Here is a 23748-nt window from a genome sequence, read left to right on the forward strand (position 1 = left end):
AAACGAATGTAAAAGTTCGTCTATAAACACGAAGGTTGAAAAAGTCCGTAGCGATATTAAATACTGACTGTGCAGAGATAAACCCCTTCGGAACACAGTTAAAAACGTTCTGGAAAATGAATACTCCATTCTGGGATTCTAAATTTCAGACCGATAGCCTCGTACATCTTGAATTTAATATGCCAGACTTCACTCTAGTCGAACAACAAAGTCTGGTTTATTCATCTGCCAATACTAGCAGATAGCAGAGGAGTAAAAAATTTATGCAAATCTAAGTATAGGAACATGGAGACTGGAATTCAAGAACATTGGAATAAGGCGCACTAATAGGAATACCAAAAGAATTTATGAAACATCTGAAAAAGATGAGTGTCCAGAATATAATGCCATGTCATCTTCAGAAATTTGCGCGCTTTTCTCTTTTCTCCAAATTTTCTCAAAACATTTCTTATTATGCTGTTTAGATCCCCAGCAAGAGACATCTAGCATTTTACTATGACATCTAATCTATTCCTATATCATTGGAAATGTCTCGGATTGGACTCATTTACCAATCAAAGATATCATTATACTGTTTCATGTTTCTTGTTACTCTTTTATTGTGAACCTTGTTAATTAATTAATTAATTAATAATAATAATAATAATAATAATAATAATAATAATAATAATAATAATAATAATAATAATAATAATAATAATTATTATTATTATTATTATTATTATTCACATGTACATACCTTAATTTTGGTTTAAAGATGCCTTCTAAATCCAAGCTGTTGTGGAAGGGGGGGGGAAAAGAGAGGGAAAGAACATGGGGATGTACTTGGGACACGGGAAATAAGTTTGGGAACCCGGGTTACAATTAATAATATATATATAAATATATATATTTTTTTGTTGTTGTTGTGGGAAGAGGGGGGGAAGGAAGGGGAAGGGTGTCCTTATGGGGAAACTGGGGCAAGGGTTTACGGGGTGTGAACCGTTTCGGTCATCGTCTGACCATCGTCGGAACTTTGTGGGGATGACTGTAGGGCTATGTCAAGGCTCGTTGATTAACTGTTTTTGACATTTTATCTTTAAGATAAAATGACAGAGGGAGCGAGTTTCGAATTTAAGTATTAGTATGAGTTATTGAGCTGCGTATTGGGTTGAAATGCTTGTGGAGAATGTTTTTTTGCGTAGATTAGGAATTAATATCTGCGTTATTTTTGTATGTTTATTGGTGAAAACGTTGAATTCGGTATATTAATTGGTACCATGAAGCTTTGTTGCTTCGGTTGTCATATTTTATCTTCAAAAGTTGCAACAAAAATTTTACGTTCGGAAACTATTTGTTGGTACCGTAGAGGAATTACACCAAATCCTATCAAAATTTCGTCCACCGGACAACCAAAAAAGAAACTACCTACATTAGCTGACTTCAAAAAGCAGGGGTCTGGTAATAAACCGAATAAATTTAACAATGACAGCAGTAAAAGCATATCAGTACCCCAATATACCTTTCTTGAGAAACACGATGCGCGACTTACGTAAGTGCAGTTCATTTTTAGAATTAGAATTCTTTTTCGGGCCTCCATGGATTCGCAAGATACACCGCGGTAGGTGCCCAATTTTTATTATCATGTGACACATCAGGGGGGGGGAACCAAGAACTCATCGCAGGAGGGCAATCCACTCTAGCTCACTCTCTCCACTACTGTACTTAATTTTTCTACTACCATGAACGCCATTTACCGTCCATTATCACCAACGATTTGTCTGTACGTGAACATTGGCTGCTCAATGCCTGCTCCTGCAGTGCATTCCACTCATTCACCATTTTGCATACAAAACATCCCTTTCCTTATTAATGTTATCTTTATACAGCCTCCAAGGGTGACCATTCTCCCACTGTCTGTTACCCTATGAAATAACTTGTATCATCTGATTGACTGCTGTCACCAATTTATGTGTCTCTGTCCTCCTTCCACATAGCCGTCTATCTGCAAATCTCTGCAGAGGGCATTCCTTTGGTGCTCAACATCTGATAGACTTAAGACACCCTTGGGCCCTCTGGTCTTTTTTTTAATGTTTCCATATCTCCCAGATATCAAGGTAACAGATTTGAGTACATAAATTTGTATGTGGAATTATCATCACCTGCCAGTTCCCTTTTCATTCTACATAATAATGCTTAATGGTGTAACCAACACCAAGAGGGAAAAAATAATTTATTAAACTCGTTAATGTTTTGCTTGTTTTCTATCCAGTATCATCAGAGCATAATGATGACTGATCAGATTTATAGCTCTTATCAAAATGGACATTCATTAATTGACAGTTGCATCTACTAGCTGTATACCATCTGCATAGAGTTTCTTTCTTTCTATTACTTGCTGCATAATGATAGACGTCTTTTATGTGGTCTTTAGCTTGCATTGTTAGTTTCTTTTCATACGAGAGATGTACTTTTCATAAGTGAACTCTTAGTTGGTGTGTAAAAGTAATTGGGCTTCATTTTGGCAACATAAATTACATAGAAATAGTGGATATATTAAAGATCCCACATTATTTCAAAACCGAATCTTTGTAAAACCTATGAAAGTTTCATAAATTTGACCATAGAGCTTACGAGAAGCTTAAGGCAATTCTGATGTTGAGATTGTATTCTCATAGTCTTCACAAACATTTGGTTTTGAAATAATGTTGGATCTTTAATATCCACTATTTCTGTGCAATTGACAGAATATATGCAAAGCCATTCAAATGCAGGCACTCTGTACAAATCTGTTCTTCCTTCAAACACATGCCACAAGTTTACAAACTCACTCTTTTCTCCTCACAAAGCTCTGTCAGCATGCCATTCATATTAATGATAATAATGAAATACCTATACAAAATATGTACACCCAAAAAGATGCACACACACACCTACATACACCAAAAGTCATTATCATCAACGTCAGAAAATTCCTGATGTGTACTCTTAAGCGGTGTTTGGGATACTATGATAGCTAGATGAAAGTTTATGTTATTGCTTTTCCTGATGTCATTTTCTTCCAAATTAGTCTCTATCTGTCAGGACTCCAGTATTGTCAGGTGTTGTATTTGCTCTCTTCTAAGGCACTTCTGGCTGTATCACTCTACCTAGATTTTTCTTTTGGTTTTTTCTTGCTATTGAATGCCTGCTTTGCTAATATTGTTCCTTTCCCATTCTGTTTAAGTGACCATGCAACCTGAGATAACTACTCTCCTCACACATTCCTGAATTCTGACAATGTCAAGTTCCTTCCTGATATGTTCATTATTAATATGATTTTGCTACCGATGCCATATGGTCACTTCCCCAATTTTTTCAGAAACCTTCATATCTGTGGTCTCCGGTTTTTGATCCACTGTTTCACTTCTAACCCAGCTCTCAGATCCCAAAGTTAAAACCAGCTTGAATACTGTCTACTATGCTGTATTTAATTTGCTGTCTTCATTATAATGTACCTAAATAGCTGAAATTTTTACTTGTTGTTCAGGTTCTCCATTTAGAAAGCAGCTGATGTTTTTTCTGTTCTTTTCATTTTCATAGTGTACCTAATTTTTATGCAACATTTATTGCAGCAAATCATAATGTAATCTCAACCCATCTTCCTGTACCTCCTTCAATTCAAACTGCTATTGTAGTTTTTTGAACAGTTTTTCTCTTGGAACTTTGTCATATGCCTTTTCCAAATCTACAAAACTTAAATACTGACTTTTCTTATACCCCTGTGATTCCTTGGCTGTTGTTTTAAACTGAAGATCTGATCCTAACAATCCATTTAGTCTGAAATCAAGGTTGTTCTTAAGTGCCTCTTTGGCAATTTTTCTTAACCTCTTCTCAGGTATGGTTGCATAAATCTTACCTCTTGAACACTTAGTAGAGAAATTCCTCTTTTTTTTTACATTCAAAATTATTTCCATTTTTATATATGGGTACTATGAGAACTCTTTTTCAGTCATCTGGAATTTGACCTTCTGATCATGCCTACTGAATTATGAGTGTAAAACTTTTACCTGCATACTTTAGCATTTCTGGGTGAATTTCATCTACTCCAGCTGCCTTCCACATTTCACAGTATTCAATAGTTTTTTTCCTACCTCAAGTATTGATATGTACTCCTAATTGCATGCCTCTGGAATATTTTCTACCACTGTTCTGTCCCTTCTTCATTTAACAATCTTTCAAAATAATTATTCCAGACATCTAGAATATCTTTATGTTCAAATTTTCATGTCACCTTTATCATCTCGGATTCCTCTTACCTCCATTTCTAAGCTTTTTCAATAGTCTCCAGAACATTTTGTCACCTTCCCGAAAAGTTTAATTCTCATTTTCAAACTCCTTTATTTTTCTTCTTATATATGCTTAAGTCTGCAGTTCACCTCTGAAAGCTGCTCAACTTTGATTCATTTTAAAACTTTCTTACAAAAAATTATGTAATAATTTTTAATATGATATTCAATTTTATTTTGCTCAAAACTAAATGTTGATCATAAAATTTTAAATTCCTTGTCTACATACTCTTGTGTCTTGAACTAGCATGAAAATACTGCTATTCACAATGGCATTGTCATTGAGACTTTTATATCTTATATCATCATCATCATCATCATCAAATTCCTGCCATGTACCCTCAAGGGGTGTACAGGATATGACAGTACTACATGAAAAAATTACATCATTACTAACTTCTTATCAACAATTTTCCTCCAAATCAGTCTGTTACTTGTCAAGACTCCAACATTATCAGATCTTATATTTCTATCGTCTAAGGCACTTTGTACCGTATCAATCCACCTATATCTTGGTCTTCCTCTGGGTCATTTTCCTGCCAACCTGGCAGAGAACACTTGTTTTGCTAATCTTTCCTCTCCCATTCTATTTAAGTGACCATACCATCTGAGATTAGCTCTGCTAACACATTCCTGGATGCTGACAATGTCAAGTTCTTTCCTAATATCCTCATTTTTAATATGATATTGCCATTGATGCCATCTGTTCACGCCTCTAATCTTTCTCAGGACTCTCATATCTGCGGTCTCTAGTCTTTGGTCAAGTGTTTTACTTCTGACCCAGCTCTCAGATCCATAAGTTAAAATTGGTTTGAACACAGTCTTGTATACAGCTAATTTAGTGTTCCGACTACTTTCTTTCTTATTCCATATGAATTTATTCAATTGACTTCCCACGATACCAGCTTTGCTGATTCTGTTGTCTATTTCTATATTTAGTTTACCATCTTCAGTAAAAATTGTGCCTAAGTAGCTGAAATGTTTTACTTGTTCCACAGGTTCTCCATTCACAACACAGTTGACATTTTCAATGATTCTGCCTCTTTTCATTGTCTTTGTCTTTTTATTGCTGACCTTCATACCATATCTATTACAACAGCTATTCAATTTAGTCAGAGAATCTTGCAGACTTGTAGCGGATTTATTTAGAAGTATAACATCGTCCGCATAAAGCAAAGAGCTGACATTAACATCTCCAATTTTGATATCAGGTTTAATACCACATTCCTTCATAATGTGATCCATATAGATAATGAATAACAGAGGGGATAATGTACATCCTTTTCTCACACCAGATTTAACATTAAACCATCTTCCTGTACTTCCTTCAATTCTAACTGCTGACTCACAACTCAAATAAAGACTAAGTATTGCTTGATATAATGCCCCATTGACACCATATAACTGCAGCGTATTGAATAGCTTCTCTCTTGGCACCTTGTCATATGCCTTTTCCAAATCGACAAAACTTAAATACAGATCTTTGTTATATTCCCATGCTTTCTCGACTATTTGTCGTAAAGTAAAGATCTGATCCTGACAGCCTCTATTTGGCCTGAATCCAGCTTGTTCTTCACCAAGCTTTTCTTCCACAATTCTTCTCAACCGTTTCTCAAGTATACTTGCATAGATTTGCCAGGAACACTCAGTAGGGAAATACCTCTGTAATTCTCACATTCAGTTTTATTTCCATTTTTATATATGGGTACTATGAGAGCTCTACTCCAATCATCGGGAATTCGTCCCTCTGTCCAGGCTTTCTGAACTATGCAGTGCAGCCACTGTAAGACTCTTATACCACCATACTTCAGCATTTCTAGTCGAATATCATCTACTCCTGCTGCCTTTCCACATTTCAAGCCTTTGATGGCTTTTTCTACTTCAAGTATGGATATGTATTCCTGACTGCATGCCTGGTCAGTGTTTTTTATCACTGTGCTGTCATCACTGCTTGTTTCATTTAGCAGTTTTTCAAAGTAATTACTCCATACTTCAAGGATATCTTTTTCTCCTGTTTTCATTTCACCTTTATCATCTCTAATTCCTTTTACAGCACTCTTTCCTCCATTCCTAAGCTTCTTCAACAACCTCCAGAATATTTTGCCACCTTCTTGATATTTATTTTCTATATTCTTGCCAAAGTCCTCCCATGACTTTTGTTTAGCTAGTTTTACACACTGTTTAGCTTTCTTACATTTGTCTCTGTATTCTGTAAGAGTAAAAGCTGACTTATTTGCCAGGAACTTTTGATATGCTTTCTTCTTTTCCTTCACTGCCTCTTTAACTTCCTGTGTCCACCAGGGAGTTCTGATTTTTTTATCCTTGCACACAACCTCACCACATGCCTCTCTGGCAGAATCAATCAATGTTTCCTTCAGAGTTTGCCACTGAATCTCCAAGGTTTGATTCCTGTTCTCAAACTCTTTCATTTTCTTTTCAATAATATTTCTGTATTTTAGTCTACAGTTCACATCTGAGAGCTGCTCAACTTTTATTCGCTTTAAAACTTTCTTACATGTTATTCTTTTCAATATGAAATTCAATTTTATCCTGCTCAAGACTAAATAGTGATCACTTCCAATTTCAAATCCTCTGTACACTCTGGTGTCCTGCACCAGGGAGAAAACATCACTATCAACAATAACATAGTCAATGAGACTTTTCTTATTCCTAGCCTCTTCTCTCCATGTGAATTTGTGCACATTTTTATGTTGGAACATGGTGTTAGTAATAACCAGTCCATGTCCTGAGCAGAAATCCAACAGATATTTGCCATTATTATTAGCTTTGCTCTTTTCTCCAAATTTTCCCAAAATATTTTTGTATGTCTCACAATCATTTCCTACTCTACTATTTAGATCCCCAACAAGGACCAACTTTTCCTTTTTCATTGTGTCAGTTGCTTTTTCTAAAGCCTCAAAAAATTCCTCCACTTCTACCTTAGTAGAACCTTCTGTGGGACCATAGGCACAAATAAGTCTCATTGTCCAGTTCCCCATTCTCATATTTGCCCACATTACTCTACTTGAGACTGACTGCCATTCAAGAAGATTAGCCTCGTATTTTGTGTTGAATACTATGGCTACTCCTTCTTTTCCTTGATTGTCATTGCCTGAATATATCATTTTGTATTTATTGCTCAGAAAGATCTCGCCAGTTTTGGTCTTTTTTGTTTCAGTCACCCCTATTATGTCGATCTGGTACTTATCTAATTCCTCAGCTAGCTCCATTTCTTTGCCATTCAGGCTTCTTACGTTGATAGTACCGATCTTTAACTCTGGTGATGTTGAGTTGGGGTTTGTTTTCAGATTTGTTCCAGTAGCTGACTTTTCGCTGTTCGCCCTGGTTCCTTGGCGAAAACAACGGGGGCCTTGTTTAACCGGGCGACGCCCCAGCCGGCATGAAATTTTGTCATGTTGTACCATCATTTTTTATTTTGGTTTAACCAATAAGAATACAATTTGGTCGGCTAAATCCCAAATTGCCTATATCTTATATCTTCTCTGTAAATTTGTGTGCATCTTTGAACATGGTTTTAGTGATGACTAGAAAGTTTTGAAGAGATCTTTACAGCGTTGCCCTTTCTTCTGAATCTTTTTCTATATGTCTCATATTCAGTTCTTTCTCGAATATTTAGATCTCCAACAAGGACCAAGTTTTCTTTTTTCTTCCTATCATCTGCTTTCTCTGATGACTTGAAAAATTTAATTTAGTCATCTAATTTGCTGACTTCAAGGTTACTATATTTTTGCAACATTAGACTTATTTTTAATAAAATTACATTAGACAGTGTATCAAGAAGAAAAATCTTCTAAGGCATCTCTTTTCTTTATAGGAATAGCATGACTATGGTAAAATCACAAAAGCAAAGAATGAAAAGTGGTATGATCTTGTTAGAAGGGAAAAGACTGATTGAAGATGCATTATTGACAAATTTAGAAGTCAAGAGCATTTATTTCAGCAATCCAGAATGCTTGGTAGATCTAAATCTCCAAGACCATCCTGAGGTAGATATTTTCAGAGTAACATATAGCTCATTAAAGCTGTGGTCCGATTTGACTACTAGTCCAGGAATAATGGGTATGGCCAATTTTTGTAATGTATGATTATAATAATTTTCGTAAAGCATTGTTTTCAATCTACAATAGTAAACTGTTAGAATTACATTGAGACATTCCACCCATTGTCTACTTCTCATATAAAAAATATCTACTTAATTCTTTACCCACAGTGACTTTATGCTGCTTTTGATAACGACCTTTTATCACCACCTGCAATCCTAGCAATAGTTCTCTTTTTCAAATGTCAAAAGTTCTTATTATCAACATATAAATCAGAACCATCCTATCTACAAAGTTCTGTATATCCCCCCCCCCCAGCATTCCTAATACTTAATATCGTAGATCTGATATAAACTTATCAGATCTGCTCATGTCCAGAAGTTTGATCATTACTTACAGCCCTTTATCTATGACTTTATAGGTGATAGAATATCATTGCCCATTGAAATATCACTGCCTGTCTTTTATGAAGGCCTGATGTTAACAACTGCCAGAAGGAGGGCTGTAGTCCCCCCCCCCCCTCAATCTCCCTTCTCACATGCCGTGTGGGTAATACCTTTCAAAGATATGTTAAATACATTGTAGGACCCAAACATCCTCTTCCATTTGAGGTTGCAGCAGCAAAAGAATTGTGCAGGCCAGCTGCTAGATAGTACATGGGACTGCATCTAATAGTAATAAATCACAAAACTTACTGAAAGCAGGTGAAAAATTGTGCTGCCACTTACTTTTCTCATCATGCCTGTAGGGAGGCTGCGACACTTCCCTGTACACCACCAATAATGAAAGACAGTATAGTGAAATCGAGTTTTACTGCTGATTGCAAAAAATCTCCCACAACAAACATTTCGAGAAAAAAAAAATCCACTTCACCAATGGAAGCTCAACAGGTAATTAGTGGAGAGCAGTATGGATTCTGTCACTTGATCTACAGCTGATCTTCTAGTCTTCATCATCAGCCTTTGGACACAAGCTGCATGGAAAGGTTTGGAGAAATTCACATGGTTGCTCTTGACATGTCTAGGGCATTTGATTATGATCTGACACAGAGGCCTGCTCAGCAAACTATTCTGTCCTGAGTCCTGCTTCCTATTTTTTGCAATTGGATTGCCTGTCTGACTGCTCACTATGTCATGGTAACTTGGTTTCCTGTTCTCAGATTACCTTACCACTTCAGGAGTACCCAGGACTCTGTATTCTCTCACCGATATCCCCCCCCCTACATAAAGGAACTGTTGCTGACTTTAAATTATGTTCATAGCTTTGTTGAGGAGAGTATATTCCATTCTCTTCCTCATTTGACAAACCTTGTGTCCAATCATTAGAAGCCCTGAGTCTGATCAGAGTTAGGGCATAGGTAATAGCAATCCTATATTACCTCTTCAGTCTTTCTTATTTGACTGGCCTCTACCTTACTGCATGGAAATAAGCTGCTACATTCAGCCCACTCTAAAGATAAGTGGTGATAATGCTGATCTCCTTGCTATTCTTCATTGGGACGAGGATAACCTTGTGAACTTCAGTACTATCAAAACACAGTTCTGTCTAATTTTATGCAGGAAAGATTTTGTATAACATTCTCTTTCTTTTGATAATACTCAAACATCTCCAGCCATCTCAGCCATAGCTTCTGCAGCTTCCAAAAACTAGGTGTATCTTTCTTCTCAAGACATGTTTCTCACTATACAACTTCTAACACTGTATTACAGTGGTGTATTTAGGTATTTCCCACCCCTAGGCCCGCAGAAAGTGCTGCCCCCCCCCATATTTATTGAACATGTTGATTTACATGCATAACCTATTTATATCGTAAATTCGTAATATAAATATAATTACAAAAATGAGAGCCCAGAAATTTCCACCACCCCTCAAAATTTGCTGCCCAGGCCTATATGGCCTATACCTAAATACGGCACTGCTGTATTATTTCCAAATCCCAACCATCGAATGCTGTTTAAATCTTTAGCAGTGGTGTACTCAAAACTTCACTAAAACATTGCTTGATAAGAGGGCAATTCAGTTAATTGATGACCCCCCCCTTTACAGATTCACTTCGCTCTCTCTCTCTTCCCCCCCCCCCTGTGGCTACTTTCATGGACAATGAAAGTACATCACCATTTCTCCTTTTCCTAATTTATGTAATCACATAAATATTGTAGTGTATCTACTTGGGAAAAAAGTAATCTCAGAATTATTATTATTTGCTAATTTTGTCTAATTATACTTAGCCAAAGATGCATTTTTTGTTCACAATAAATCCAGATAACCACAAAACAGTTACTGTTTAGTACAAATTAGTCCATTATGTCCAGGTTTTAAAAAGTTTGCTGTTTGTTAAAAAAACTTTCTATAAGTTTAAATTAATTCATAATCCTACTTAAAAAATGCTTTACAGAATTAATACTTAGTTTCTGCACTTATACAGGTTTTCCCTATAAAAAACAAAACAAATCTTCAGATCATGACACAACATTTATAATAATTTAGAATTTTACAGTCTTCTGATCTTTTCACTTTAGTTTTATCCTTTAAAGTCTGCTAAGTGATGACATACATTTATGCCAGCTGCTTTTCCATGGTATATATACGGAATTGGATATTCTGTAAACATGCTTATACTTTCCACAATATAAATATGGTTTCCATATTTATATTGATTTTGTCACATTGGGCAATTAACTTATATTTAGTCTGTAAAGTTTACTGACTGACAGTTATGTGCATATATGTTCTTTAAGAATAATGAATTTTTCAACTTTTTTGACTGCAGAAGTAAAATGTTGTTTAATATTTCCCTTACATTGATTAGGAAAATAGTAATAATTCACCAAAGCGATACAAAAACATCTATAACATTAGTTAATACTGATTATTATACGGTATCTCCATGGAGTCCGAAGACTCATTGTGGGAGACCCAAACTAACTATTATACACACAAATCCTATCATACCTTAAAATCATTCACACTCATGGGCACTCACAGCTAATTCTGGCAGTCCATATCACTCATTCATCACTCTCCATGCAAGTCCACACACCCCCTACTAACCACTTTGTTACACAACTTCCAAAGATGGCTCCTAGTTCTTTGACTACTTGTCATGTATTGAAAAAAATTTTGTGCATCAATTTTATAAAACCCCTTTAATATCTTAAAAGTTTCTATCATGTCCCCTCTTTTCCAGCTATCAACTAAACTTTGTAACCCACAAACTACCTACTTCTGGTTCTAGCAATTTTACTACTACTTGTGCCATTCTTAATTCACCTGGAGATATAATGTTTTGCTGAAATGTGTAAATGTAATCAAGAAGATAAAATTTCTTTCATTAAAAATACTTCTGAAATTGTCCTGAAATACTTTTCAAAGTTCACAGTACTTTATAATTCAGTCCTAGGAAAGTTAATAGTTGTATGAAATTGAAAAAAATTAAAAATGTAACCAATTGCAGAAAAACAAAATGAAACTTAAACATCATTTTATTGTCAAAATTTAGGATTAGGTATATTTATGATATTCATTCTTGTAAACCACTTTTTTTTTTAATTCTGCAGTTAAGCCAAAAGCCCTTAAAAGGTTTTAGAAACATTTCAAAAAAGATAAATAAATAAAGAAAATACTAGTAGTGGTAGTCGGCAGTAGATGGCGTTGGTGTAGATGATAAAGGTGGTTGCAGTGGTGAAGACGGAGAGTTGTAGAGCAGGTGCTCTCCTTCGACGAGTCTTTGGACTCCCTGGCAGTGTTATGTAATAATCATAATAATATCTGGTGCCAAAGAGGCAAATAATGTTTGAAATTATATCTTCTCTTAACTGTACTCTTAGCAGAGAAATAAATAATATTATTTTATAACGTGATATAAACTAGATTTAATAGTTTGGAGATTTTGATACAGAAATGTTAGCACACTAGTTTTGCCAAGTAACTGGTGGCTTCGTCTGGGCAAGATAACTCTATACAAAACAGCTTAAAGAACAAAAGAGCAAGTTTAGATTACAACTAATACATAACCGAAGGATGAAAAATATCAAATTCATATGAACCGTTACATGAACGCGTGGAGCATGTATGTTAAGCAGTTGGTCAGTCATTGTTTAGCAGGTGCTTCCTATAATTGGCTTTGAAGTTGAACTCTGATGCACTGAGTGATCTTATGAGTGATTTCCAGATGTCACCAAGGATCATCCCTTGGTTTCTGTTTAGGCTACCTCTTGAATGGATCACTACTGCAGCTTCTTTTATTGAGCAGGAGGTGTAATCATCTATGTAAGGCATAGTATACTCTTATCCCATTCAGTATTGAGGTTTGTATTGGAAAAATGGAAAGCTAAACCAGAATTATCTTCTTTGTTGTTGTTTACATCTCTGATATGTTCTTTTTATCTATTTCTAAACTTCTAGAAGTTTGTCCTATGTAATTCAATCTGCAAGAACACAAGATGTTGTAAACTCCAGGGTGTTTGTAGAAATCAATCTTGTCATTTGGTGACCATAACATATTGCAAACAGTCTTTATTGGTTTGAAAGTAACTCGGATGTCATGATGCTTTAGCAGGTTGGCATTTCTTTGTGAAACTGTGCCAGCAAAAGGAATGGAAATGGAAGTCCTGTAACGAGTTTCTTGGGTTTTCTGTTGGGAGGGACAGAGAAAAGAATCCTTTTAATTAATTTTTTTGGGTAATTATTGTTTGTTAATGTTTTGAGGATAAGATATAGTTCATCTGTTAAAACTCTGTCATCTCTTATGATACATACTGCTCTGTTTTTTAGCATATGTATTAATGCTTAACTTTTGTGAAATATGGTACAAAGAGGCAAAATGCAGATAACATCCTGTGAGAGTTGGTTTGCAGTATACATTTAGACCAATGCTATTATCCATTTGTTTTTCGATTAATATGTCTAAAAAAGGTAATTTTCTTTCATTTTCGAGTTCTAAGGTGAACTTGATTTTTTGGTGGAACAAGTTAATGGAAGTTCGGTGACATATCTCCACCATACTGATGGTTTTGGATCCATATGTGGCAAGATATCTTTTTCCAACTTTTCTATAAATAAGTCTGCACATGGGGGAGATAGAGGACTTCCCATTGCAAGGACTGACAGTTGTTTATAGATCTTCCCATTCCACTTGAAAAAATTGGAATTTAGGCAATGTCTATAAAGCCAAGCGATGTCTTGAGGAAATAAATATGTACATGCTCCACTCGTTCGTGTAATGGTTCATATGAATTTGATAACTTTCATCCTTTAGTTATGTATTAGTTGTAATTTAAGCTTGCTTTTGTTCTTTAAGCTGTTTTATATAGAGTTATCTTGCCCAGATGAAGCCACCAGTCATGTTGCGAAACTAGTAGGCTAACATTTCTGTATCAAAATCTCTGACCTATCAAACCCAGTTTATATCATCTTATAATATATAGTGTTCTAAAAAACATTCATCAGTATTATTATTTCTGTATAATTAACATGTTGATTGATACCTTTCTTGTGTGTTTTAAATGTCCATCTCACATTGGTGAGAAGGATTCCATTAATTTACATAAATAATGTATACAGAAAATCAAAATCATTGACAACAACAAAAAGATTGCTAGAGAATAATGCTTTCATGTTTGGGGATGGTGTACCTAAAAATTCTTGATGCCCTTTACCTCTTGTCTTTTTCTGTGGATACTTTCACATGGGCACTGCTCCACTAAACATTCCTCCACATTCTGTTTTGCTAAAACAGCAGCAGCTGCCCAACATCCCTCTTTAGTCTGACTGCAAGCAAACACACCGAACCTGTCTCTCTTCTTCCTCTTTTATTCCATTTGTCTGACTTCTGGAACAGCCTTTCTCATGAAGTGTTCTCCATCAGCTGTAACCTCCAGCTCCTCAAGAAAAATGTCAATAGCTTTTTTTCTTCTTTCCCAGCCTCTATCTTCACCAAACACATGGTACTGATATGCTATAGGTTTTTCTACAACTTATGTATGGGATCAATGTTAAAACATTTGTCAAAATCCAAGTTAAAGGCAATTAGATCAAATATCCTCACTACTGGTTTTATAAATAAATTTAATTAGTTAACTGCCATATTTCTTATGTAACAAATAATATTTACAGTATTTTCATTCATTATTAAATCCTCAATCAATGCTTACACACTTGTGTGTAGTGGTGTTTAGTTAATTAGAATTTTGTTTTTTAAGATAAATAGAAATTATAATAGGATAACATTTTTTAATTTCTTAGTATAAATTTAAAATAAATTTTTATGGTATTCTTTATTTTAAAGATTTTTTTCATTATGTTGTAATACTGTTGTCTTATTGATTTTTCAGCAATTTGTAAGAAACCATTATCTGGCAATAGTTTTCCCTCCTCTGCTGAAAGTATACCTGTCACTGTAATTTGCGACAATATTATGGATCCAGGTAGCATGGGCTCTATTCTTAGGTGTGCTGCTGCAGCTGGATGTCAGAAAGTTCTTATTACTAAAGGTAATTAATCTCTGAATGCAGTTTACATATTCTACATAGCACATTTTATCCATTGCATTCTGAGAATATGTCATCATCATATTAATTTCAAGTTTCATACAAAGATGCATGGACCATTTTTAGGCATTTTTAACTGAGAGTGAGTTAACCAGTCAGATATTTTTCTCAAAAAAAAAAAATCTTCTCACAAAACAGATAAATCAGCCTGAGAGTACATATGAAAACTAATAATATACTAGTGCATGATGATAGCTGTAGTGATAATTGTAGCAAGATTAGTATACACAAATTATATATACATGAATTATGTTCTTGTAATTATTATTATGTGACACTTCCAGGGAGTCCAAAGACTCATTGAGGGAGAGTGTGCCAACAGCATCGAATGATTGAAAACCCTTCCAACTACTAACCATGCTCAAACTTGCTTAACTTTTTTCGTGAGCCATTATAATAAGAACATAATTTCAAATACCAGCATATGTGTACAAAACATGCTGGTATTTCACAAAATAGAATAGCTGTTTTTCAGGGAAGAAAATTAAAAAGTTACTCTATTCCACAGCTTCAGTAAGGGATGGCTTGAATATAATGTTCCAGATAGGACATTCCTGCAAAATTTTGTGGCATGCTCCTTATGCCATTTTCTGGATGGATGGTTGAGCAAGTAGAAAGGGACCATTTTCTAGTCATATCATGGTTACAATTTTTATACTCTTGGATATATAAGAGTATAAGTAAACTAAAGTAATTTCACTACTATAATTAAAAGATGTAATAAAGATACTATAGCTACAGTTATTCTGGAAATGTTGGCATATGTATAACAGGAGCTGAGTTTAGAGGTTGATTGTAGTTAGAGGTTGAGTTGCACACAAAACTCAAATTGAACTCTACCCTAAATAAAAAACTACACTCCAGACTGTCATTGATGACATTTATTATTGATGTTTTTCCTCAGTATTTGTCATCCTCTTTCTTAATTTTGTTTTTCATGAATATTCGTATTTAAAATACCAGTATTATTTTGTGTAATCTGTTCATTGTTTTTTTTTTCTTTTTAATGTAAATCGTAATCCTATGTACAGTAGAATTATCATGGATAGCTGAGGATAAGATAGTTGTGGAGATTAAACATTTTGAAACTGCTTCAGTCCTCTAATAAGCAAGGGGATTGTCTCCACTGGATAATGGGTTTCATCCACCTAAAGGCACCTACAAATATCCATGCCTGCATTTGGATTTTGGATGTGAACCTATGTGTTGGTTGCGGAGGAGATGCACTGTCAACTAAACCACTCCTGATATATTAATTGATTTGTAGTTTGTTATATCTGTCTTGGAGCCACCTTTATGCAATGGTACTATCTTACCTTCTTTCCAGTCCCTTTTAAAAATTGTAAAGTTTCCAATGGCGCATTGATGTTTTCCAGAAGTTAATCTCTTCTGGAGATTTAATCTCCAGAAGAGATTAAATCTCTAAACAGTTTACTGTTTAGAGATTTAATTTCTTCAAAGAGCTTGTTCCCGTCAATGTTACTATTATTTTCATGATGAAGAATTGAATGCAAATCCATATGTTTATTTTTTTAATTCATTTAAATCGCCTATTTTAGTTATATTAAAAAGAAAACTCAATTTCGCTCGTATGTTTTTATTTGTTCAAATCTTTCTTCAAGAGATGTTAATATCGTGTCCAAAATGATGTTGAATATCATTATTCTAAACTTTGTTCTCTCATCAACAGTAATAAGAGTGTCTTCAGATTCATAACTAAATCATTTTTTCCTACGAGTTATTCTTTTTTCAGTAAATATTGGCTCCGTTCCTAAAAGCTTTGCTAATTCCTCAGCTTGAGTCAAAGCATTTTCAAATTCTAGTGTACGGTATTATCTAATGAATTCCATACATGATTTTGATAAATTTATAACCGTTTTTAAATCCATACTTTTTGTTTGCATTGATTTGCTAACTATGTTAATCCGATGAAGTATGTCATACCATGTTACTAACATAACTAAAAAGGAATAATCACAAAGTTTTTCTGCTAGTGTTAAAGATTCAGATTTGGTGGCTGCATCAGTTGAATTTTCACTAAGTATTATCAGTGCATCATGAATTTTGACAATCTGATACCTAGCTGACTTTATGCATTCAATATCCCCCAATGAGTTTCACATACTGCTTTAACAGTGAAATTTGGTACATTATCAGTTAAAATTTTCCATCTCGCAATGGATGCTGAAAATAATGTATAAAGTGTTGAATAACACCAAAAAATGAAACAGATTGTGGGCAAGACATTGCTGCATCTCCTATAACTAAATTTAAAGAATGGCAGCCACAAGGCATGTAAAATGCTTGGGAATTGACTTGCCTTAAACAAGCTTGAACACCTTTATTTTTCCCTCACATATTGGACCCATTGTCATAGCCCTGTCTTCTAATATCATTAATATTTAATTTTAAATCTAAAAGCAACTTAATAATCTTATCATATAATGATTCTGCTGTAGAGATTCATTGATTTCATAGAATGGAACAAAATGCTCTTGAATAACTAAAATAGACTCTGTTAAATCTATGAATTGTAAAGTAAAAGAAAGTTGTTCTTTGTGACTAATATCTGGGGTGCAATCTAAAATAATTGAAAATTATTTTGCTTCTTTGGCATGCTTAACAATATCGTTGCAACAGCTGATGCCAAAAGAGAAATTATTTTGTTTTGAATAGTTTTGCTGCAATATGTTACATGGGTTTCCTTTGACAAAATGCGATGTACATATTCGTGCATAATGACATCATATTTACTCAATAATTCTATCAGACCCAAAAAATTGCCATTATTTGGAGTATACAACGATTTGATGAACTGCGGAAAGCTAAATTATGGGTTGATAAAAATAATATAATATCACACAGCCTTTTCAATGATTTTTCCAATGCTCTCGTTCTTTAACAATGACTGACTGCATTTCTTCATCTATTATTTTATTTTTTTGAAATCTCATATTTGTTTCAACCCATTTGAAATAATTTTTTTACTTGTTCTGGTGAATTTTCATGACTCTTTAAGTAATCATTTATATGTTTCCACTTACAATGACCAACTGATCCTAAGGCTGAAGTTACTTTATTAGAGTAAAATAATTTGCAGCAAATACAAAATACTTTGTTGGCACTCATTGAATAAATAAGCCATTTTCGTAAATATTTTTCACCATTTGGAGTTATTCCATAATACATTGATGCTGAAAAACATTGATTTTCTGTGTCTCTGGGATAAACGAAATCAGTGCTTTCATCTCTGGTACATTCTAATAAATCTGAAGATAAAATATAATCTCGAACTGCAGAGTTTAACTGGAAAGGCCATGTAGCAGGATCTTTATACTGAAAATATTTTCAGAAATGTTCTGCAGGATTTCTTTGAAATTTGCCACTTTTGAATTTGAAATTTGCAAATCATTGTTTTCATTTTTTTGATCTTTTTCATTTAGACTTATATCATCCGAGTTTAATTCTCTAGAATTTTCATCACGTGATGCATCTTCTTTTATTGAAATGTTAAAAGAAGTAGAGTCAGGTGAAGATGAGTTTGTTGATTTTAGGAAATTAGTTAAATATTTTGCGCTTTTAGAAATATTTCTTTCTTTTTCTAATTTTCTTTTACAGTTTTCTGCTCCAGATAATCTTTTAGAAGACATTTTGAAGGGTTAGAAATTCCAAATTTTTTCTTCTTCTTCTCTTTCGTCTAAGACGGGTTGAGTCTTCTCTTGAGCAGGATCTTCCAGTCTTCTCTATTCCTTGCTGTTCGAAAAAGTTCCTTATATGTTCTGCATCCCGAGATGTTCTTTATTAATTTCAGCCAGGTAATTCTTGGTCTTCCAGGTTTTCTTTTTTCAGTTGGAAAAGTATTGATTAGGACGTTAGGAAGTCTGTCTGTATCCATGCGTACAGTGTGTCCAAACCATCTCAGTTGTTGTTTTCTAATTTTTTCTATTATAGTCTTTTTATACAATAGTTCTTGTCTGACTGTGATGTTTGTTTTCTTTTCTATCCAACTTCTATTTATTTTTCTTAAGTTCTGTTTTTTCTGTTTCAAATGCCAGCAGTTTTTTCTCCTCTCTTTTTTTAACTGTCCACGCTTCTGCTCCATAGATGACTGTTGGTATAATTATTGCTTCATATAATTTGATTTTGGCTTGTTTAGATATCTTGTTTGTTTTCCAGATTTTCTGTAATTTTCCCATGGTGGTCCATCCTATCACTATTCAGTGTTTGATTGTTTTGAGTTCATCTGTTGTTTCTGTTAGTTTTGATCCAAGGTATATGAAGTTGTCTACTTGTTCTATTTGTTCTCCGTTTAGGGTGGCTGAGATGGTAGTTCTGTTCCTCCCTATTTTCATCACTTTTGTCTTTTGATATTTATTGTCATGTCATATGTTTTACAGGTTTCGTTTAGCTTGTTGATCAACTTTTGTAGTTCATTTGGGGTTCTTGTAAGAAGGACGAGATCATCTGCATATTTGACATTGCTTCCAGGCTCATTGTCTATTGCTTTCTTTACAACTTCTTCTAGATATATGTTGAATAGGCATGGGGATAATGGGCATCCTTGCATTATTCCTTTTTGGATCTCTATGGGTTCTGTTGTGAGTGTGTCCTTTTTAATTATTGCATTTGTCTTAGAGTAATATTTTATCAGAAACTGTATTATATATTTGTCTATTGCTTTTTTTAGTAGAATTTTAAGAAGGATTTCTCTGTTGATGTTATCGAAAGCTTGTTTAAAGTCCACAAAACAACAATATAGTTCTTTATGGTCTTCCCAGCTGAGCTCTGCTAGTTGGTGCAATGTGAAAATTTGGTCTATTGTTGAATAGTTTCCTCGGAAACCAGCTTGTTCTATGCCTATCATTTCTTCGTAGGTGTTTTTTAATCTATTTTGTATAATTCTTATGAATATTTTATAGGTGTGAGGGAGTAAATTGATTGGTCTGTAATTTCTGCAGTCTCTTTTGTCTCCTTTCTTGTATATTGGGATGATCTTTCCAGTTCTCCAGTCATCTGGGCTCTCTCCTGTTTGTAGTATTTTATTGAATAGGGTTGTTAAATATTCTATTGATATGCTGCTTCCATATGACCACAGTTCAGTAGGGATAGTATCAATGCCTGGTGCTTTATTGTTTTTCATCTGTTTTATTGCGTATCTAACTTCTTGTAAAATTTTTGGGTGATCATTATTTTCTTCTATTGTTGGCATTGTAGTTTTGTTTCCTTGGTGGAAGATAGTCTTAAAATGGTTTGACCAGATTTTTCTTATATATTATATTCAATATTCCCGGTTTCAGTCATCTTGTTGTTTATCATTGTTACTGTTTTTGCTGAGAATTCCTTTGTAATTTCTCTTACAGTATCATGGAAGACTTTTAGGTTGTTTTGTTGGTATGCTTCTTGGCATTTCTTAGCTTTTTCTTCTAACCATTTTTCTTTGGCTTTTTTGCATAGGTTATCAACTTTATTTTTTAGTGCTCTGTATTTTTCTCTATTCTCTTCATTGTTTTGTTGGTTTACAAGTATCTTGTCCTCTCTTTTCTCTTCTATGGTAGTTATGATTTCTTGGGTTATCCACTGTTTGTTTATTTTGGGTTTGGAACCTAGAGTGGCTTTTGCAATTGATAACACTGTTTCTTTTCCTTCTTCCCAGTATTTTCTGCTGTTCTGGAAGATGGAGGGTTTTAATTTCAAGCACATCTGTTCTAAAAATCGACTTCTGCTTGAGCTATCTTTTAGTTTTGATAGGTTGATGTTTTCTTCTTTTCTGATATTATTTTTCCTGTTGAATTTTATCTTCACTTTGGCAGTTAATATTTCGTGGTCAGTGTCAAAGTCAAAACTTCTTAATGTTCGTACATTATTTACTGATCTTTTCCATTGTTTGTTTAATGATATAGTCTATGCAGTTCTTTATATTACCATCTGGGGATGTCCATGTATATTTATTATTAGGGCGTTGATAGAACAATGTGTTTGTAATCATTAGATCGTTTGCGTTACAGAAGTGGAGTAATTGTTCTCCTCTGTCGTTAAGCTCTTTGTATCCAAATTTCCCCATCACATCTTTTTTGTCTGCTGTGAACTGTCCTATTTTAGCATTAAAATCTCCCATCACTATCATGAGTTCTCTATTTTTGGGATTATCTATTTCCTGTTGTAGTTCTTCATAGAAATTTTCTATTTCTTCCTCTGAATGGTTACTGTCTGGTGCATATATTTGGATTATTTTAATTGTTTGACCTTTTTCTTTTGCTTGAAGTTTGGCTGTTATTATTCTAGGAGACACTGGGTTTATTTCAATTACTGAGTGTGTAAGTTTCTTTTCAATTAGTAATGCAACTCCTTCTCTGTGTATGTTATCTTTTCTTCCTGAGAAGTACAGTCTTCCTTCTGATAAATCCATGAATCCATCTCTGCACCAATGTGTCTCTGATAAACCTAAAATACTCCATTTCAGTCTTTTTAAATTTTCCTGGACTAATTGCAATTTTCCAGGTCGGTATAGTGATCTTATGTTGAGGGTGGCTACATGTTTCACATCCTTGGCTGACCACATTGCTGATTTCTCACCTACTCTATGTGGTCTTTGAGTAGGTGCGTCGGTTGTCCCATACGCAGTAGCACTATCTCGGTTTGTAGACTTTCTCCTGCTCATGAAAGTTACTGGCATAATAATGTAGCCAGCTTGCCATGCCTCTGCTACATCCTTTGGTCCACGGCTCTTTATTCTTTATTCAGAGCAACCCATTTGGGTTTCCCCCATCCACCACCCGGGGGATGCACCTGGTAGGAGTGTGGTCTCCCCCAAGGTTCTCCCCCAAATTTCTATGATTAAAAAAAAAAAAATTTAATTAACAATAAAAGGGGATTTAATAGTAAAAATAATAAAATATAAAACTTACCACTAAATCACCAGTATTATTATATATTTCAAGGACAGGCAAAATAAAACAAAAAGAAATACTTAATAATTTCATAACACATACAAAAACACAGAATGAACAAAGACGATCTTGTATAATTCTAATTTAATGAACTAACACCTAAAATTAGAATTAGTATGGAGAAAGCCTTTGTTTGACAACTTTTCCAAGAGAGTTTTAAATTAGTTAATTGGTTTAGCCAATACCAATGTGCCATGTCTGTCGTACCAATATTCAACCTTTTGCACACACTTCCACCTCGCCTACTGAATATTATGTAAATTTTTTATTTGTTTACTAAACTTTTATAATTCGAGTTTCAATCAAAACAACTTTATAGTATATGATATCTTTAATTTAATTTCTTTGCAACCCATTCTATCTTAAATATTTAAAAAAAAAAAATCATGCATAATGAATAGTGATGAAGACTGTTATAAAATGAAGTCCCTGCTATCTAACGGTGGTTTATTCTTTTTTCTTTATGTTTCCTCCATAACTTTTTTTAAATTTCAGCTATTGCTTTATATATCTACTCATCCATTTAATTCCAACTTGGTTTATCCTCCTGACCTTGAGTATGCAGTCTGATACTGCTAATCTCAAGCAATCTGACCACTTGCCCATACGCTACTGGCATTCTTTCCTTGTAGCTTCTTGAGCTATGGCACTGTTACAAGATAATTCCTGAGTCTCTCATAATCACCAGCCTTATAGTTAAACATAAACCCCCTCTTGACAGAGAATTCCACATGTTTGGCAACTAGCATTTATAAAGCATTCATGTCCATGGTGGGGTGAGTTTGTTGGAGTTTAAAACTACTCACAGAAAAGAAGAGCATTTAATATAGAAACTCTAAATTTAGAAGTTGTACATTCACTCCCAACCTATTTATTCTTCGAATACTAGGGATACATTCAAATACTGCCTCATTTAAGCACTTTTTCAAAGATTCCCATGCATTGCTGACATTTTTTCTTATTCAGTAACTGATCCTATGGGACCAAAGATAGTATTCTCCTAAGTTGATCATAATTTCCATCTTTGTAGTTCAGCATGTTACCCGTTCTAATGGGAACATCAGTATAATAGATACTTTCCAAGAAAGCTTGGCATGATCACTGTCATCAACTGGTGATAAAATTTTCATTCTTAACAGAGACCCCCTTCGACATTATGAACAAATCTAACACTTTTTGACCTTGAGTTCCTTCTTTCACGTGTTGCTTATATTACAAAGAATAAATATACCTAATATTATACTACAGGCAATATTGAATATATACAAAGATAATGAAATAAAAATAAATGAAGAAATATCTGAAAAGCAATATATAAACCAAGGAGTAAGAAAAGGACATCCTCTGTCTCCAACACTTTTTTAATATTTATGTGAATGAAATATTAATACAGTGGAACACTTTAAATAACTAGGATATAGAAATTTCCCAGAATAATAAAATAATTATGCTATTATTTGCAGGTGATGAGGTAATAATATCAGATAAGGAACATAATTTACAAAGAGCAATATATAATTTAAACATTATAGTAGAACTGTTTGGAATGAAAATATCCATAGATAAAACTAAAACAATGGCATTTTGTGGACAAATTCCAGTTAGAAGTAAAATAGTTATTAATAATAAAACAATAGAACAGATAAATATTCTTAATTATCTTGGATGTGAAATATCATACGAAGGAAAAAAAGACAAAATTAAAAACTTCAACATTTTTATAGCTCATATGCCTGATAAATAGAACACTCAATCTGAATAATATGCAAAAAGAAACATTGAAAATATATAATACTTTAGCAGTACCTACATTATTATATGGCAGTGAAATTTGGACAGTAAATAAACTAAAAAAACAAGTGAAATGAAATTAATGAGAACTACA

At 34.0% G+C, this 23748-nt stretch overlaps 1 protein-coding gene across 1 annotated transcript in view; it reads left to right on the forward strand.

Moving 5' to 3' along the window:
• The first annotated feature begins 1035 nt into the window (after positions 1-1035).
• Positions 1036-23748, forward strand: part of LOC150095688 (uncharacterized) — a 77786-nt gene continuing 55073 nt past the window's right edge. The window contains exons 1-3 of the mRNA XM_090409940.1: positions 1036-1531; positions 8143-8387; positions 14701-14859. Coding sequence (XP_090266066.1) covers positions 1215-1531; positions 8143-8387; positions 14701-14859 — 721 coding nt within the window. The 5' untranslated portion in view covers positions 1036-1214. The remainder of the gene's footprint in view (positions 1532-8142; positions 8388-14700; positions 14860-23748) is intronic.

The sequence above is a fragment of the Typopeltis vanoorti genome, chromosome 20 (genome assembly GCF_054136105.1).
Source record: "Typopeltis vanoorti isolate ZY-2024b chromosome 20, IOZ_Tvanoo_1.0, whole genome shotgun sequence".
Taxonomy (NCBI): Eukaryota; Metazoa; Arthropoda; class Arachnida; order Uropygi; family Thelyphonidae; genus Typopeltis; species Typopeltis vanoorti.